The following is a 20,131-nucleotide window of genomic DNA, read 5'->3' as shown; positions in this document are numbered from 1 at the left end:
TTAACAAAATAGTCCTCCAAACAAAACAATGTTTTATACAAGGGGAACCAACAGGAATAAGACGTTTCTAAGATGGCACGGAGGTCCTGCCTCTTAGAGTAAAGATAGGTTTTTTTTTTCTTTAACTAGATGCTTAGCTCTATTTGAAACAAAGGTAGGAAGGGAGCCTGTGTCCATAGTTCTGCAGAATGGATCTAACTAAATTCATTCAGGATTTTCGAGATGGATTCTGGGGCTGTTCTGTGTAGCACTTCTTAGGTGCTGGAAGTACTCTGGAAGTAATCTCTCCTGGAAAATCTCGCATACCTTGAAAACCTGTTAAGTCAGAAGGAGGTTGATGGCACATAGCAACAACAAACACTTAAAGGCATTTGCTGGGGCTTCCATCTTGCCTACCCTTTTTGAGAGTGAATGTGCTTTGGAGTAGACATGACTAGGATTGCTACTCGTTACAACCAGAGGCATCAAGAGAACAGTCTGTTTTTAACTGGCATTCCAAAGAACTATGTGGATTTTTTTTCCCAGTTGCCATGTTAAATTAAGCTAGAGGTTTGCAGTCCATGAAGCAGTTTCGACCATGGGAGCTGTTTCAGAGCAGTTCATATGCAGAATTAGTTAAGATAGTCACTTTATTAGACAGTTTCAATCTCAAATGCAGTTAGCCATGTGGCACAGAGGGCTGCTCTTTGAGGAAGGAGACTTATGATGGTCAGGTACAGAACAGGGCAAGGCTTCTGTATTTTTAACAGTTGTGGAGAAGAGGGAATTTCAGCAGGTAGAGGTTTTATGAGGAGAGAGGAATCTTGTCCTTCTCTGCATCTGGAGATTGTTATGTATCTCCAGGTACTTCAGCAGAGCTATGAAGCTGAAGTGCCACATCAGAAGCATCTGTAGTTCTAGCCCATCAGTGGGGAACATCCAGCCTTCTAGGTGCTGCTAGATCTAGTTCCCTTTGTTATCCTTCAATATCTGGAAAGCCAAAGATTCTGTGCTCTTGCTCTAGACAAATGGATTTCTAAACTAGCAAGATTACATGCTTCTCTATAATATATATGCAACCACATTTATGTGCACTATTTTATATGTTCCTTTCTTCTGCCTCCCTCTTTTTAAACAGGAATAGGTTATGCATCCATAGTGATTGTGTCGCTTTTGAATGTGTATTACATCGTCATCCTTGCTTGGGGACTGTACTATTTGTTCCAGTCTTTTACAAGTGTCCTGCCTTGGGCGTACTGCAAGCAAAAGTGGAACACAGATAATTGTGTGGAAGACACTCTCAGGCAGAACAAAACATTGTGGCTGTCAATGAATACCACTAACCTCACATCGCCCGTCATAGAGTTCTGGGAGTAAGCAAATTTAATTATTGGGTTTTTGCTTTGCTTTGCTGCAGTTTAGAATAGTCATAGATTTAAACTTGGGGTCCAGACATTACGTAGGCATATAGGGAAAAATAGCATTTTCTCTTGACTTCTGAGATGATCTCCAAGAAAAATGTTTCACGCCATCCTCAGTATACACAGATGATATTTAGTAAGCCTAAATTTACTATTTTCCCCCCAACCTAGCGGTTCGAAAGCATGCAGATGCGAGTAGATAAATAGGGACCACCTCGGTGGGAAGGTAACACTGTTCTGTGTCTAAGTCGCACTGGCCATGTGAGCACGGAAGATTGTCTTCGGACAAATGCTGGCTCTATGGCTTGGAAACGGGTATGAGCACCGCCCCCTAGAGTCGAACATGAGTGGACAAAAATTGTCAAGAGGAACTTTTACCTAAATTTACTATTTGCATTTTTCAGCTTTCTGTGTCACGTTAACCCTATTTACAAATTACTTGCCTGAACTGAGTAAATGTGGTGATTAGCCCTGTCTTGAAAGTTGAGATTGGCTTAAGTCTGGCTTTGGAAGTGTGGTGAATTTTGTGCCTCTGTTTCCCCTTTCACCATGCTTACTCTGTTTGTGGGAATAAAGTATGAGCAAGGCAAAAATGATCGAACTTTAGATCTGTTCAGATGAAATGCTGACACACTGAATCAGGATGAGAGCTGCCTTGCCCACCCACCACACAGGCTGGCTTCTGTTCATATTTTCATAAGAAACGGCAATGATGTCATTTCACTAGTGCAAGAAGCATTGCACTCATGGTTGCATATTTCCACAATTAGTGTAATGGATGGAACCAGTGTAGTTTTTTGTTGTACAGAGCATTATGCAACTGCTTGCAAAATTGTTCGCACAACTTTAGAATCCAGTGCAACTATGCTAAGTGGGGATTTTTACACCACCACGTTTGCGTTGGATCTAGGCTTATGGGTAAGGAGATTTTGGATGCACAGTATTCTATAAATGGAAACCTTTCGGTCTGTTTGTCTTTGCTTGTTTCATTCACTTAAGTGTTATGTTGGCTCTTCAAATGACCTTCACCTGCCGTGCATTTTATACATATATCACTGCACAAGGAAGGCCATCTGTGCGGGACATATTTGGCATGTGTTCTGTTTAGATCATAAATCGTATGAGAGCTAAAACTTGTAACCCAAGAGGCAAAGATAGGGCATTAGAGAAGATGTGCCTTGGATTATACATATATCATAATCCACTGATGGGTATGATATATGAGATGGTGAAGCCTGTACGACAGGGCAGTTAAATATGGCATTAGTGGCAGTTAGCTCCTGAGCTTTCATGAAATAAAACTTCGGCACAAGATAATACATTTTAGTTTGAATGTCCAGTACATACAGATGCAAAGAAAAAAAAGGAAGAGATTTGGTAAAATCACACACAACGGACTTTACATCATACATTAGTGGAAACTTACTCTATAACTGCTGTATTTATTAAAAGATCAGGATAAACTGTACTGTTCTCGTAAGTCACTGGTAAATTACGTAACTCATTCAGCTTGTATGGAATGACACATGTTGCATTGCAAATATGTGAATCTCTTTGTAATGTGTTATGTCACAACTTTGTGTGTTCGGAAAACAAATATTTTATGAGCAAAACAGTATTTTCATTGTTGTGTCTTGAGTATTGAAATCTACATGGGATATATCTATTCAGCCTTGTCAGTAGTGCCTGTTGAAGGATATGCATTTCAGGCAAGGCTGGTTTTATTGAAACACTCAAACGTGGTGACAACCTATTTCTTAGCAATGGTACTGATTATACATCAGAGGCTGTCATTATAGCTTATTTGAGTTAATGGCCTGTGTAAATCTCATACTTGTTTGAATAGCAGTCACAAGGGATAAAAATATATTGCCTTATTTCCAGAGACTTAGCTCTTGGGATTACATCACATGCTTGGTTCTGTTTCTTAGCCATGAAGGTCCCCTCTTCTCCCCAGTATAGGACTGTAGTCATAATACTGAGAAGTAAGGTTAAGAAGCAGAGGACAATTACTAGTAAACAAGAGCTTTGATTGTTCTCTGCCACCCACCAAAAGCTTGTAAGTGCTTAGGAGTCAGCAGACCTGATTTACGGAAAATCCAGGGGAAGTTTGTCACATGTAGACATATAAATCTAAGGAAAAAATGAATAACCCTAAACAATATCCACTTTAGACTCCTGTGCCCTTGAAGGCCGCTGTAAATTTAGCAAGATGACTTTACTCTTTCCCTTTGTCTTGAATGAGATCCTGAGACAAAACCGGTATCATTCGTGCTAGTTCAAACAGCCCCTCCTTTTAGTTGAAGTGGGCTTCCTTCAGAAATTGCACGACTCCTGTCAATCTGCATTTTGCTTATTCAGTAAAGCTAAACACTGCACTGTCATGTTGCTGAAGCACAGGTGATTTACATGAATTTAGAATTAATGGTAAAATACCAACAGATTTATTTATTTTTATTAACTGGTCAGAATCCTGTTGTGATTTATGCCTGTGTAAGGGAAATTGCAGTGTGGTGTAAAATGCAGTAGACAGAGGGATAGATTAGAACTCAAAGATCTAGTTCAAATTCCCACTTGACCATGGAAACCCATTGGGGTGTGCATGTGGAACTGATAAAAACTATTCCATGAGTATGTCATTCATCTTGAAAGCCTTATTAGGATCACAGTGAGTTGGTTCCAACTTGATGGCACATCATACGAGGGAAACTGCAGAACCCTTGGTTGCCCCTTGCCACTCATTAACAAGGTGCTGGTTATATTTCTGGATGTGTACTGATGATGAAATTAGGTGTGTGACCAAGAAATGAACCAATACTTGGTTTACTGAGCAGCAGTTTGCTGCCAAAATGTATATAATTATCCTTCTGCAAGAATAAATTGACTGTAGGATTTTGGGCATTATAATAAAACTTTAACTGCAGCATCCAGCCACGTACTCTGAAATAGTCTTGGGGCTATTTAGTGAGACTCTCCTTTTACTGAGACTCTCGTAAATATCTCACAGTTATAGTGTGTAATATATTTTGCTGTAAAATGCAAGCAAATTTTATATCCTCTTTAAGACAGTTTTGATATGGTCTCTGTGCCATATTTTAATTTATAGTAAATAGGCAGACATCAGTTATAAGAGAGAAGGTCATTGCACACCAGTTTTGGTATGTTTACAATGAAGTCACTTGGGACCTGTATTAAGTTAACAAAAGTATTTAATGTGATTTGTCATTTTACTACAGTGGCTGAAATTTTGATTTTGTTAATCACCAAATCGCTGCTGATTAAAGGCAGTTTCTGGTGTACACAACTCATACAAATCAGTGTGACAAAGTTGTGTGCACCCTGAAGTCACCAAAGGAAGCCTTTAATCAGCAGTGATTTGCTGCTGCTTCTGCTAGTGATGATGATGATGATGATGATTATGATTATGCCATCGTTGTTGCACTCACAACAGCCACTGTGCTGGTTTCAGCCTCATTATGGTTGTTTTACATTAGTAGGAACAATAGCATCAGAAAAAAATTGCTGAATTGCACTAAGAACTAGACCTAGGCAACATGCAAAGAAAGAGGGGAGGAGAAAAAGGAAAGAGAATTGAGACTATTTCAACTGAATGAGTTCAATTCTGCAGTGAAGAGAAGAGTGTGATGCAGCTTGAGAATCATTCTCAGCTTCTTGGAACACTAAGATCATAATATTAAATGGTTTATTCCCATATTTCTTTCTTTTAAAGCATTTTAAATATAGTACAGTAGAAATGTAAGTAGAGATTTCTGCTTATAAATATTAAAAAATATGGAACAAATCAAGTCAGTGCCATACATCTGGTTTGCTGAGTTGGATATGAAAATGTAAACTTCAGCAAAAACTGAACAAGTTAATCCCCACAGATAAAGTCATAAAGAGAATCTGTGCTCAGCCATGGAAACTCACCAGTAGGGTCGCAGTAGTAAAGTCTCCTTTTAAATACCTTACATACCTCAGAAACTGGTCTAGGGTCACCATAAGTATAAATTTGTTGGCACATCACACACATGCCATCATTCTGTTTTCAAGGACTGGTTCTAAAAAGAAAAGGGATGAAACAGTTTTGCTAAATCTTTTGTCTGTTGTGCTTCTTTTTATCTCTTTAAAGACGCAATGTATTGAGCTTGTCTTCAGGAATTGATGAGCCTGGTGTTGTCAAATGGGATCTAGCTCTTTGTCTCCTCCTTATGTGGGTGATATGCTTCTTTTGCATTTGGAAAGGTGTAAAGTCCACTGGGAAAGTAAGTGTTCTGTACCTCTCTTTTTATGATTTATGCGTGTCCTACCGTGTTTCTCCGAAAATAAGAGAGGGTCTTATATCAATTTTTTTGATCCAAAAAACTCATTAGGACTTATTTTCAAGGGATGTTTTATTTTATGGTCATGTCATCTTCTGGTTGCTGCAAAATCCTGCACAATGGTGGAGGGCTGGGTTTCACTTAACTACGTCTTATTTTTGGAGTAGGGCTTATATTACAAGCATCCTGAAAAATCATACTAGGGCTTATTTTCACGTTATTTTCAGGGAAACAGGGTAAGTTTTTGCATTTTTGCATTCAAATTAAAAGCCAAGTTATTTATTTTTAATAAATAAAAAAGCAAACAAATTCTAAAAAAAAACCCAGAACTGTTTAAAATAAAAACAACATTCATCTTATACCTTGGTGGGATTTATCAACTGGAGACAGAGTTGTACTATTGTGTCAAAAGGGCTGTTGAGTTAACTTAATTAGCTGTCTAATGAAATCAATTTTAAGTCCAGAAATCAATTTTAAGTAGCTTATGTGTCAAATCTCAAGCCTAAATTTATGGAATTATCTTTTTATCAAGGGATACATCAACCATTGTTCCTTCTAAAACTTTTGAGTCATACATTGTTTATCTAAGAATTGGGAATACATTTCTGTCAATTACTCAACTCAACTCACTGAACACTTGGGGAGGAAGACCTTAGAGTTCAAGAACTCTGTAAAATTTGGTTTCTGTGTTTTATTTACTTTTCCAAGAGTACAGATGTGTAATATTCATGGATTCTATGGCATGTTCTCCCCTTTTATATTTATTACTGAACAGTCCCTTTTGATTGTCCACATGTGTCAACTGGACAAATGTACTTCTGCAAGATCAACCCTTACCTAGTGGTAACAATTATGTATTATTAATGACCTTTTATTTTAAAGATATGCAGATGAATGGAGTACAATAATTCAAAACTTATTGGTCCAGAATAGGGTATGCAATAATCATGGCCATTGTAGGTGCACAATAATGCTTTGGTACTTATTCTTCTATCTTTCATCATTTATTTATTTTTTATTTATTCGATTTTTACCCCGCCCCTCTAGACAACGTCTACTCGGGGCGGCTTACATCAGTTAAAACAAGTTTAAAAAAAAGATCCAAAAGCCCCATAAGAAGAATGGTGATGGTTGATGAGCATATTTCTTACTCATAATTCCACTGGCATAATTTCCTAGTTTAGAATACCCTCTCAGTGAAAACAACAACAAAAAGAGACGTTTTAGAAATGTACAGTGAAAAGTACTAGGGCTGTACTTATACTGCAGGAATTACTTAGGAAGAGACATGTATTGTACTATGAAGATGTCCCTGAGTCATACTCGGATTATTCAGGGCTCTTCAAAGGGCAAGAAGGAAAATAATTGTAGCAATTTCAATTTACTAGCCACATTGAAACATCTTGTACTGTACATTATACTTACAATGCGAGTAGACATTGTCTAGAGGGGCGGGGTAAAAAAATCTAATAAATAAATAAATACATTTATGTAGAGGAAAAACAATTAAGACAGAGACTATATTTTTAAATGCCAGGATAGAATTAAAAGGATAGGTTTCTAGATGATCGTGTAACATTTTAAAAGTGACTGTCCCACGTAGTTTTCCAAAAGAAGTTGAAAAGATTGGTGCAGTTGCATATGTTGTATTCAAGGATCTAACTGGATGCAGGAGTTGCTATGGTGCTGCAGGCTTTGATATCTGCCTCTTAATCTCCTGAGGTTCATTTAAAAGGCAAGAAGATGTATCTCAGGAGCTTTTATCTGGATAAACCAATTTCATGAAAACAAGAGTATATTAAACAAAGTAGCTGAGGCATAATTGCTAGGTGGCATCATCTGATCTCTATTAAGATTGAGAGAGAGAGAGAGAGAGAGAGAGAAGGTGGGGTGGGGTGGAAATAACAGATAGTCACAAATTGGCTAGTTGTGTATGCCTAATGTGGATTCCCAGAAGTCACATATATGACCATCTGTTTAGGATATCCATCCACAAAAAGACAAGGGGCATAATTCTGCTTAGATAATTAAAAATGTATTTGATTTTGCCTGTCTTCCATATTTATTTCAAGGCATTCTCAGTTGACTATGCGAGTTTCTTCCTATTTCAGAACTAGAGTTAATGTTATACCATTAGAAGGAAGAGAGCTGCTCACTGGGCTGGTGGCTGCGGTTGACGTGGAGTTGAATGCCACATATCCGTTCTAGTCTGCAGTGAATCTTTTTCTGTTCCATTCTGGCCATTTAGATGTTTTGCCTTAACAGAAAAACACCACACTTCTTAGGAACGAGGGATTGTAAGCTCTTTGTCGAGCATCTTCATTTCCACCTGTTTATTCACAATCTTCTCACTTTGCATGGGAGGTGCAGCAGGTGCTGTTTCATGGTAGTAGAAGCCTTTGCACCATCAGGGACCTTGCTTTATTAGAGATTTTGGACACTCAGAGGCTGCTTCTTGCTTTTGGGTGAATACACTTAGATTAATCCCTTTTGACATTTCTCACCCAACACAAGATTATGAACTGAAAAAGCACAGCTGACTCATGCAGAGATGGTGGAGAATGAGGTCCCCATAGTTGAGAATTTTGATTATAATGTGTATTCTCATAACATCAGCAGAGTAAGGATATATTGGTTAGCAGAGATACTTATGACACTGAGAGAGTAAAACCAACAACTTAGTTTATTTACATATATACATAGAGAATAGACATTCCTCTGGCAGCGTAACATGAGATGAAGCAACACACAGCAAAGGAAAAAGTGATCTGACTTACAGCAGATAAAGACATTCATTTTACACATGACTTACGTACAGTTCTGTGACCAATCAGAAAATACATTACTTCATTTTCTGTTACATGCTGTTACACAAAGTTTCATCATGTACACAGCTGTACAACATTAAGTCTTAATCCTTGACACCCACACCTGGATACAATCAGTACAATGACTCAGCCATTTTACATTTAACTATGCAACATTAATATTTAATACATTTTCATATCAAAATCAACACACATGCCTGAACAGAGCTCCCACAAAGCAAATCTGTGGAAGTCATTTGTACTCGTTCAGTGTGTTGAACTTAAAGAGTATGAGAAAGCAAACAGCTATTGCGATAAACTGGCATCTGATGTAAGCCTCTCTCTTTCTGCCTTTTGATGCTGAAGCGAAGGGCAGGTAGTCTAATGATAGCTTCCATAAAAGCAAGTGACAGCAAACAGTGTCTTGGCAAAAGAATTATTTGGCTAAGAGCAGGGGACAGGAAAAAAAAAGCCAGGCTGAATATTAGCAGAATTCAGTCAATTAGTTTCGCTCACCTTGAGAGGTCACTGGGAATTATACAAGCAGGGCACCACCAGGTCTTTGACACTCTTATTTCTTCAACAGTTTTGACACACACACACCATGGCCTGTTTTCTTGCTTATTTGCCACCTCCATTACTCAAGCTCTTTCTATCTATGGTTCATATGTTTGTCTCTTTTCTATCTGTCCTTATCTCTTGCAGGCATTTTCTGTCTGTCCCTCCATGCAGCAAAATATTTACTTCAAATGTAGTTGAGCAGACTGTTTCCTTCTGTTGTCGCTCTTCTTGTACACCACACTTTACTCTCTTCCTATGTACTCCGCTTATGGCATCTCTGAAGTCTTATCTGGATGACCAAGTTTTTCTCAGTTATTCTTGGGGTCCGTGTGACATTTCCTTTATCTATAGGGACCCCTGAGTATAATACATTTCAATGCCACCTTCATGTAGCATATTTGCTGAAAATATTGTCACTTATAGACAATTTCAGAAATTCATTCCCAGTTTGCCTCTAGGCACAAACTCACCACTTCCATGAGATCCATATTGAACTGGAGTAGTTTGGAACGGTCTAGCACTGTGAGCTTTGGTGCAAATGGGAGCAATGGAACAGGTGGCGGGAAACAGGAGGGAAATGTAAACAGACCTTTCAAAGTCCCCGTGACTGATGCCACAGTTTACCTGGGAAACAGTTCTTAGAGGGTATCAGACATATCAGAAGGAAAAGTGACCAGGATATGTCTTTAGTTCTCAAATGTAATTTTAAAAAAAAACAGCAATTATGTGATGTATGTATATATTGATGCTGCAGCCTTTAGTCATTTGACAGATGCCATCTGCAGATGTCTATATAATGAGGATGGAGTGTCTTGGCTTGTCAGCTCAACTTAACAGTGCAGCGAGTTGCTGTGAAAAAGGTTTAATTTTAATAGGATCTGACAGAATGTTTCAGCATGTCCTGTACCTCATCATCTTCCTTGTACTAGTTTGCAGCCATCCCAGATGATTTCGTTGAGAAAGTATGCAAGGAAGACTGGCCATTTACATTAGCAAATACATTAGCAAATGATATATATATTAACACAAAAAAATTAGAGAAGAAAACTTAGTGGTTTGGAAAAATTAAAAGGAGCTGGAGCTAAGTACCCAGAACTGAAGTCAAAAAATAATTTTTCCTTTTATCCTTAACTAAAGACCATCCATTACCTCTAGTATTGAGGGCAAATATTGCTGCAGTTTTGGGGAGTTGCTGATCTCTTGAATAGCGAAAGCCAAGATCAAATAGCAAATCAGAGAAATATGTAGGGGTAAATAGCACTGTGTGTTTAATTTCGGGTATATGGGAACTTGAGTTTTGTCTTTTGATTAACAAAAGGAATGGCTTACCATTTTTGCTTTTTTATTAACAGGTTGTGTACGTAACAGCAACATTCCCATTCCTCATGCTTCTTGTACTGTTAATCCGTGGTGTCACTTTACCTGGAGCTGCACAGGGCATCAAATTCTATCTTTACCCTGACATCAATCGTCTAGCAGATCCACAGGTAGGTTACTAGGAACTTGGAAGTGTTTGTGCTTTTCTTATTTAATTGTAGAGCAAAATGTTGCTAGGGCCATGGGAGGATCACACAGATGATATTTTCATACCCTTAAGCAATCAAAACCTAACTCAAAAGTTATTCCGTGATTCTATTCCCCTTTTTCCCCCACTATATCCTGTCGAAAAGGTTGTTGTTACTGTGTTAATGCATTTTCCGTATGTGTATATCTTTTTGTATCAGAAGGATTCTGAGGCTTGTAGACTCTGTCCAAATGTAGCATCTCAGCTTTTTTTTGTTGATATTAGGCTGTGGACAAGGTAAGGGAGATAATTTTTGCTTCAGACTTTAGTTCTTAAAGGCAACAAAGTTACGGAGCAGCAAACAGAATGGTAAGAAGCACCTGTGAGTATTTGCAATTGTCCATGTTTATGGACATCCTTGGGGTGGGGGGGGGGCAGCAAAGCTGTGCCAAAGGTTCACACTCTTTGTAGAAAGGTCTTTTCAGAGAGATGCTTTGAAGACAGCAACCTCAGTTAAGGTGCAGGGGTCTGTTTTTCCCCCCTTCTGTGGTAAAGGGTACATCAGTAATACCATTTTAAACACCTTATATGTTGGGGAAATACAAAACTGTTCATTCAGAAGCGAAAACATGTCAATATCGTGAATGGGGTAGAAATGCTGTGTGATAGAAGCACAAAATGATTGTGATGTGAGGAGTAAAGGAGAGGGGATGGCTGAAATCTATTTTGCTCTGCTGTGCCATGATCAGTGGCATCACCAGATACCTTTAATTTTTATTTTCATTAAATTTAAACACTCCTTTCTCCCTCCTCAGTTTCCAGTGCTCCTTGGGAAACCCTTTTGCTCTGGAGAAGCCTTTGGGAGCCTCAAGATGGGGGGTGGGGGAGCCTTTAAATTGGAAAATCTCCACCAGGAGCCCTGCTGACAGATTGGACCTGTTACCAGAGATCCTGCTCCATTTCAATGCTTCCGGAGGCTTCCTGAGGCTCCCCGGGAACCCTGGGGAGCCTCAGGACCTGAAAAGCAGAGAGAAGGGAATGTCAAAGACAAGGAGGGGCCACCGTGGCCCTCCAAATGTAGTTTCACTGCATCTCCTGCCAGTGTACTCAGTGGTTATGATCATGAAAGTTGTAGTCCAACAGCTTCTAGAGGAGGCTTACCATTGGTTTTAAGTAGATAAGAGTGATATAAGAGGTATATGAAGGGTGGAACTGGCTTAAGTGTTTCCTGCCGTTTAAATCCCTCCCCCCCACCCCAAAAAAAAAAAAAGACTGGAGTTCTTACAATGCTAACCGAATCTGTATGGTGCACATATGTTAGTATGTTGTCTACAGTAGATATGGTTGTCTACAGACTGGTGATGCATAAAACTGGATATTCATGAAATAGTTTTATTTGACTGGTTTTATTCAATTTTGTGCTGAAACGATACTGAAGGGCAATGTTCAGTGTAGCAAGGTGATGTCATTGGGATCTACTAGTGCTCGTAATAATGTTACACCTTGAAGAGTTGTGTTGTTGCTGTTATACTGGGGATAGGATGGGAAATGCTTGTGGGTAGGATACTCTGGATTTATCCAGAGATGGTGAAAGATGCCATATCCTAATGGTGCCTTCTTTCGTTTTTTTCCACTTTAGGTCTGGATAGATGCTGGGACACAAATCTTCTTTTCCTATGCAATCTGTCTAGGTGCCATGACATCCTTGGGGAGCTACAATAAATACAAATACAACTGCTATAGGCAAGTTTCCTACCAAAGGGGTTTAGTGTGTTAGCTAATTGATGTGTAGGGAACCATGGGTTCGATTTTTTTCTTTAATTAACTTCCTCCATGACATATGTGTGACTTAGGGACTGTATGCTGCTGGGATGCCTGAACAGTGGTACCAGTTTTGTGTCTGGCTTCGCAATTTTTTCCGTCCTGGGCTTCATGGCACAAGAGCAAGGGGTGGACATTGCTGATGTGGCAGAGTCAGGTACGATGGTGTTGGTGGCAGTGATGGTGGGCACTGCCACCCAGTGTGTGAGCAAAGTACTACAGACTAAATCGACAACAACAAACAAACAAACAAAAAGAGGAATGAGGTTTTGAAAATTTTAAAAAAATGAGAATAAAAATCAGGAAGTCAATCTAATTTCTGTCACCAGGCATGACGTTTTGAAATACATATGTTCAAAATGTGCTGAAGCAAAAAGTGGACTTTAGTTTAAAGCCAACTGTTCGGAAGCGAATCAAAAATATGTGAAATATGTCAGAACATACACCTTCTCTCCCTTGCTTTAGTCAAAATCCTAATAAATATAGGAGATTCTGGAATCTCCGTGGACCCACCTAATGAAATGATAGCTATTACTAGAAAATGCCTGTGTTTTATTGCAGTGTGATGTACCTTTCGGTATAGAGAGCTGCTTCCCAACCTTGGATCCCCAGATCTTGGACTGCAACTCCCAGAAATCCTAAACCAGCACAAATGGTGGTGGAGGCCTCTGGGAGTTTCAGTCGAAGAACATCTGGGGACCCAAGGTTGGGAACCACTGGTATAGAGCTTTGATGGAACTAATGCACAAGCCTGTAAGAAAATCTGTTTCCTTGTCACAACCCTTAAAAGCCTCTCACTATGTGAAGAATTCTTCAAATCACCTGTCATTTGCAGAAATCTATGCATCTGTGCAGAGAGATGTGCCCCATGCTTAGGAAACAAGGTAGATTGCACCCTACATAAAAGAAAGTGCTTTTTAAAATTGTGCTTGAAAAATATGTGAACAAGCTGAGCTTCATTTGGAAAGAAAAAATATATATTTATAGCTCTTATTATTTTTGAACAAAGTGTGCAAATTTTCAGTCAGCTGAACATGGGAATGAGAACGCTGCATGTGCAGCTATTCAAATGCTGTAGTTACCCTAATGGTAACACACCCACACCTAAACGGCAGAGAAAGGCTGCTAAGTGAGGTATTCTGTGGTTTCAAACACAGCTTGGGAAAATTGCCTTTTAGGCTCCAACATCTGCAGTCCCCCAACTAGCATGTTTATGATACTGTAAACATTAAAAATAATAATAATAATTGTGGTACCATTTAAATGCTGTTGAGGAAATACAGTGAAAATTCATGTTTTATCCCAGTTTTCATCTTGGCTCCCACTTTTTAAATCCAGCACTGCTTTTTGAGGCAGAACGAAAATAGTCAGGGAGCTTGGAATGGCTCTTAACACACCTTAATCTTCCACCACATACATAATTCTGCATATTTGAAACCTGAAATTGTTTTGGCATAGCTCTAGCAAAGAGTTAGGCTCACTTAATTCTGTTGTCTTTGGTTAATTCAAGCTTATTCAAGGCTACAGTTGTATACTTCCTTACCTGGGAGTGAGCAATGCTGAATGTAATAGGACTTGCTTTGAATAAATATGCGCTGTGAGCCTGGTGCAGTATTGTAGCTATTGGATCTATATTTTGCATGCCGTATTCATCCAACCCATTAAGGGCAATGTTTATGAAAAGATGGTGAAGCCTGATTGTATCTCAGAGGTTAGCCCCAAGCGAGTTCAGTGGGTCTTCCTTCTTAGCATATGTGGACAGAATTTTAGCTAAAGTAATTTTATTTATGAATGGACGAAAGAAATAAAATAATGAAATAGTTCTGAAGGCCTTTTGAGAGTGCTCAAGTCACTTGAGATACCAATATTTTTTTTGGTATCCAATATTGGATTCCACATATAACACAACAATTGCCTCTGATGAAACACTATATGCCTAAAGCAGCAGGGCTTTTTTTAAAATCCTAGATTTATTTCTCCCCCTGCCCTTAAAAACTGGTTAGTGGGATTTTTGCTTTTTAAAAAAGTAATCTGTGCATGCAGCCCTGTCTATTAGATCAGATAAGGGAATGATGTGCCTTAGACACATCGTTTGTTCCCTAGTAAAGGTATTTGCACTGAATTTTCCCTGGGCTCAGTGGAGCAGGAAGGTCATGACTAATGTTAAATCCCATGAATTTCTTTGGGAAGTGCATAGGTAATATTTGGGAGGGGGGGCAAATCAGGACTGAGATATTAGATTATCCTCAACAGTTTTGGTGTTATTTTACTGAAAAGGAAAAAATATCAGTAGTGAGTGACAGAGTGCTAATCCACGGAGAGAACTCTCTTGCTTTACTTCATAAGAGCTAGAAGGGACAGGGTTAGGGGTGGGGGAACACAACCCAAGTGGTGTCATCCTCTATGCAGCAGCCCAACATTTCAGTGTGTTTCTTTAAACAAGAAGATTTCATGAAAAGTATTTATGCAGCATTTTCCCATTACGTTTAAAACTACTAAAATACTTATAAAATAAGAACCTCTTTCAGCTTCTTATTCAGGCTCAATGTAAAATGATTCAGTGGCACCAGAATAAAATGAGAATTATCTCCTTGTACTGTATGCATGTTGTTTGCCATAGAAATAAGCTTTGTTTTGGCTTTTATTGGCTGATTCACAGGGAATATGGGAGACTCCACCATTGATTTTGCTACTCATAGCCCTAGTTGGTAGACACTGGTGTGTTTTTAGTCAGCTTTTTTTTTAATTGAAAGGAAACTCTGTATTTGTTGCTTTGTATCATAAGTGAATGTTACCAAGTGACTTTGTTACATAGCTACAAATGAATTTATTGTAGAAACACTGGAGTAAACCCTGAGAAACATGTAGCTAGTACTCTACCAGGGATTGATTATTTAGATTCTTCCAACAGAAACTGTTAGGCCACTTACAGTACTTTGTTACTGTTTGCAAATGTTACTTCGTTAGCATTGATAAAATTACAAAAGCTTTTATGGCATGTTGACCATAAACCCAAACCTTAGAAAATATTTTGTGGATGATGCGTAGCATTTTCCTCCCTGTTCTTAAAGATCACGGGAACGGCTTCTGCTATAATTATAAGTAATTTACTCTGGTAGTGCACTGTACTGTTTTTTTATGAGGTATATATGCGTGTAGAGTTTGACCTCTTCTTGGTATGTTTGATGGAGATAGCAAAGCTTGCAATGGATAATGAATGGCTTTTGGATTTGGTTACTGGAGTTTCTGTTGTAACCATGCATGCTTCTTTGTCAGATAAAGGATCCGAGTGAATTCCATTCTGGAATCTTCAGTTGGGTTTGGTTTTATCTGAATGGAACCAGGCATCCATACTGGGGAGGAGAAGGGGGAGGAGGGAGTCTTGTGTTCAAGAATGAGCTGCTTACTTACTACATCTTTTCCCTTTGCCCCCTTCCTTTTTCTGTTTCTTTATTCCTCTAGGTCCAGGCTTAGCCTTTATCGCCTATCCAAAAGCTGTGTCTATGATGCCGCTCCCAACTTTTTGGGCTATTCTTTTTTTTATTATGCTTCTGTTGCTTGGCCTGGACAGCCAGGTGAGTAACTGTAGCCACGAACATGACACATATACCGTGTAATGAAAGCCTGTACTTAAATCAATTATTTCTGCTCCAGGGTAAACATATCTTCAATACCGCACAAAAGGATTGCCCTCCAGCAGGGGAAAAACTGCAGAACATTGCTCACTGTGCTCTGCTATAGAGACCCATAGAGTTTTACATGCTCTGCAGTTTAAGTATCTTTTATTAATACGAAGGGCATAGTATATGTGGCAATTTATATACAAATGGGTGTATAAACAAAAAGGGGCCAAAGATTGGTTCCCTGCAGCATCACACATAAAGGACTTCAGGGATTAATCAGAACCTGGAAGGTGAAGTTTTTTTCTCCCTTCCCTTGGAATTTGGAGACGCCAACCTACTAGGATGTTAGTCATTAACACCTTCAAAACATCTCCATTTTGTACAATCTTTGCCTGATTGCATGTTTTGAGGAACTTGAAAGCTTGCCTTGGTTGTCACTTTTTAAAGGTCCTTTAAATGTATTTACTCTACCCAGAACTTACAATAACTGCTGGATAGTTCAGTGGTTTAGATCTCTGGCTGTGGAGACAGAGGTTGGGAGTTTGATTCCCCACTGGGCCCCCTCCACAGGGGCTGGAGTCAATGATTCATAAGCTTCTTTCTAGCTCTTCAGTTCTAAGATTTGTTTCTATGGGTTGAGTCACTTCGCTTTTGGGAGTGGGGGCATTCCGACTAGCATCCTCTTTGCAATATTCCTTTTTACTTCCTTGGCGAACCTCCTTATTGTGCTCCCCCACATCTTTCCATCAAATCATATATTTGCCTCACAAATGCATGCATAGACCAACAGCAGAATGAAGACAGAGTAGAAATGGTGCGAGGGTGGGGAAATTGGCCACATTGAGGCTTGCCAACCTGAAGCTGTTCTTTCGTACCCAGCAAGGGGCTTATCCAGCCCTTGACCATTAAATTAGTAGATTTTAACATATGATAATCAAAATTACCACACACAGTGTCTTGCATGTGGAGCAGCTAATTGGCTAATTAGATTATTCAGCAACTTTGTGTCTAACCAAAAAAGAAACAATGACACTCTTTGAAGCTTGTTTTGAGGCACTAAGTACTGGTGCATGCCTTGCCTTTCAATTTCATAAGGTCTTTTAGAGTTCAGCATAATTGAAAACTCAGCCATACCTTTGGAAACCAGTGGATATGCTTATTCTTTCAATGGCCGGGTTAATTGTCCAGTACATACTTTTGTTGTTATTCCTATGAGAAACAAAGTTGAGGCTTTTGCTTTCTTCCTCCCCACCTCATTACATGACACAAAGAAATCTGTTAATAATTTCTGGACAATTGCTAGTTGTGTAATTCTGCTAGGTTTTCAGGGGAGACTTCCTTGAGGTGTTTTAAAATTTTAAACTAACAAGCTTCTATTTATTATATGAGTAAGTGGTTTTAGTGGTAAATAAATCTGCTTGTCAAGTAGTATACCCTGTTTCCCCAAAAATAAGACCTAACCTGAAAATAAGCCATAGTATGATTTTTTCAGATGCTCGTAATATAAGCCCTACCCCCAAAATAAACCCCAGTTAAGTGAAACTCCACCCACCACCATTGTGCTGCAACGAGAAGATGACATGACTGTATTTGAGTAAATGTGGGTTGTTGTACATGAAAAAAAAAATCCCCTGAAAACAAGCCTTAATGCATTTTTGGAGCAAAAATTAATATAGAACCTTGTCTTATTTTCGGGAAAACACGGTTCTTGAAAGTATACTGAATTCACAGTCTTTTATGAGTTCCTAGTGGAGTTCTCCCTCTGGTTGTTACTCACTTGATCTCTTAAATTGGCAAAGCATTCCATTCGTTCTAAATGGCTTTTTAGTGCTTAATCTTTGAACTCCAGTGAGCGACTTTTAATCACTTCCAAACTGAATGTTAAAACATGCTCAGAGCTGTGGTTCTGCTACCAAGTGCTTATGTAAATTGAAGGTTGCCTGGTAATTTTAAGTCATTTGTCACTGTGTAGAATAATTAAAACTAATTGGACCACTTAATGTTTTGTTTGCTTTTGGATTGCTGTCAAGCAGGATTTTGGAATGTTAGAGCAGCTTAGGAGCAAGATGGACTCTAGTTATATTGCAGCAGAAAAAGAAAAACAGAAGACTTATGTAGTGCCCTAGGTTAAGGAAGGATTTTAACAAAGTATCTTCCTAATTAACCATATTTGTACTTGTCTAGTGAAGTAGTTATTGAGTTCCTGCTCACTAACAGGAACAACCACGTTTTATGTATGCAAAGGAAATTATTTCTGCTCCATGTTTAACGAGCCAGGACGAGAAAGTCTAGGCCTAGGAATATTGCTACATATAGAGAGATTTCACACCCTCCTATATGGCACACTTGAAAACTTACAGTACACCATATTTACCAACTTTTAAAAATGCATGTTCTAATGAGAATACACAGAGGAATTATATCAGAAAGATTTGGATATCCCGGACAACCCAGACAATGTAGTTGCTGACCTTGAGCCAGACATCCTGGAGAGCGAAGTCAAGTGCGCCTTAGAAAGCCTGGCTAACAACAAGGCCAGTGGAGGTGATGGCATTCCAGTTGAACTATTTAAAATCTTGAAAGATGATGCTGTTAAGGTGCTACATTCAATATGCCAGCAAGTTTGGAAAACTCAACAGTGGCCAGAGGATTGGAAAAGATCAGTCTACATCCCAATCCCAAAGAAAGGCAGTGCCAAAGAATGCTCCAACTACAGTACAATTGCACTCATTTCACACGCTAGCAAGGTTATGCTCAAAATCCTACAAGGTAGGCTTCAGCAGTATGTGGACCGAGAACTCCCAGAAGTACAAGCTGGATTCCGAAGAGGCAGAGGAACTCGAGACCAAATTGCTAACTTGCGCTGGATTATGGAGAAAGCCAGAGAGTTCCAGAAAAATATCTATTTCTGCTTCATTGACTATGCGAAAGCCTTTGACTGTGTGGACCACAGCAAACTATGGCAAGTTCTTAAAGAAATGGGAGTGCCTGACCACCTTATCCATCTCCTGAGAAACCTATATGTGGGACAGGAAGCAACAGTTAGAACTGGTCATGGAACAACTGAGTGGTTCAAAATTGGGAAAGGAGTACGGCAAGGCTGTATATTGTCCCCCAGCTTATTTAACTTATATGCAGAATACATCATGCGGAAGGCTGGACTGGAAGAAACCCAGACTGCCGGAAGAAATATCAACAACCTCCGATATGCAGATGATACCACTCTGATGGCAGAAAGTGAGGAGGAATTAAAGAACCTTGTAATGAGAGTGAAAGAGGAGAGTGCAAAAAACGGTCTGAAACTCAACATCAAAAAAACTAAGATCATGGCCACTGGTCCCATCACCTCCTGGGAAATAGAAGGGGAAGATATGGAGGCAGTGTCAAATTTTATCTTCCTGGGCTCCATGATCACTGCAGATGGAGACAGCAGCCCTGAAATTAAAAGGCGCCTTCTTCTTGGGAGGAAATCGATGACAAATCTTGACAGCATCTTGAAAAGCAGAGACATCACCTTGCCAACAAAAGTCCGAATAGTCAAAGCTATGGTTTTTCCTGTCATGATGTATGGAAGTGAGAGCTGGACCATAAAGAAAGCAGACCGCCGAAGAATTGATGCCTTTGAATTGTGGTGCTGGAGGAGGCTCTTGAGAATCCCCTGGACTGCAAGGAGAACAAACCTGTCAGTTCTAAAGGAAATCAACCCTGAATGCTCACTTGAAGGACAGATCCTGAAGCTGAGGCTCCAGTATTTTGGCCATCTCATGAGAAGAGAAGACTCCTTGGAAAAGACCTTGATGTTAGGAAAGTGTGACGGCAAGAGGAGAAGGGGACGACCGAGGATGAGATGGCTGGACAGTGTCTGCGAAGCAACCAACATGAACCTGACACAACTCCGGGAGGCAGTGGAAGACAGGAGGGCCTGGCGTGCTCTGGTCCATGGGGTCACGAAGAGTCGGACACGACTAAACGACTAAACACACACACAATGAGATATTGAAGGCTTAGCCAGATGAAGACTTTGTTCATGTAAAAGAACCTGCTTTTGTAGTATTTCAGTATTTTCCCCACCATCCATATAACATAATGTTTG

The 20,131-nt window shown here is 39.4% G+C and overlaps 1 protein-coding gene across 5 annotated transcripts in view; it reads left to right on the top strand.

Moving 5' to 3' along the window:
- SLC6A6 (solute carrier family 6 member 6) overlaps positions 1–20,131 on the top strand; it is a 71,016-nt gene that overhangs the window by 34,240 nt on the left and 16,645 nt on the right. For all 5 annotated transcript variants that reach the window (XM_072989510.2, XM_072989508.2, XM_072989506.2 and 2 more), the window contains 6 exons: positions 1,118–1,352; positions 5,533–5,665; positions 10,443–10,577; positions 12,234–12,337; positions 12,448–12,572; positions 15,878–15,990. In XM_072989510.2, the coding sequence (XP_072845611.1) occupies positions 1,118–1,352; positions 5,533–5,665; positions 10,443–10,577; positions 12,234–12,337; positions 12,448–12,572; positions 15,878–15,990 (845 nt within the window). The remainder of the gene's footprint in view (positions 1–1,117; positions 1,353–5,532; positions 5,666–10,442; positions 10,578–12,233; positions 12,338–12,447; positions 12,573–15,877; positions 15,991–20,131) is intronic.

Source organism: Pogona vitticeps, chromosome 2, assembly GCF_051106095.1.
Source record: "Pogona vitticeps strain Pit_001003342236 chromosome 2, PviZW2.1, whole genome shotgun sequence".
In the NCBI taxonomy this organism is placed as follows: domain Eukaryota; kingdom Metazoa; phylum Chordata; class Lepidosauria; order Squamata; family Agamidae; genus Pogona; species Pogona vitticeps.
The sequence above is the reverse complement of the archived record's forward strand: the minus strand, read 5'-3'. Positions and strand labels throughout refer to the sequence as shown.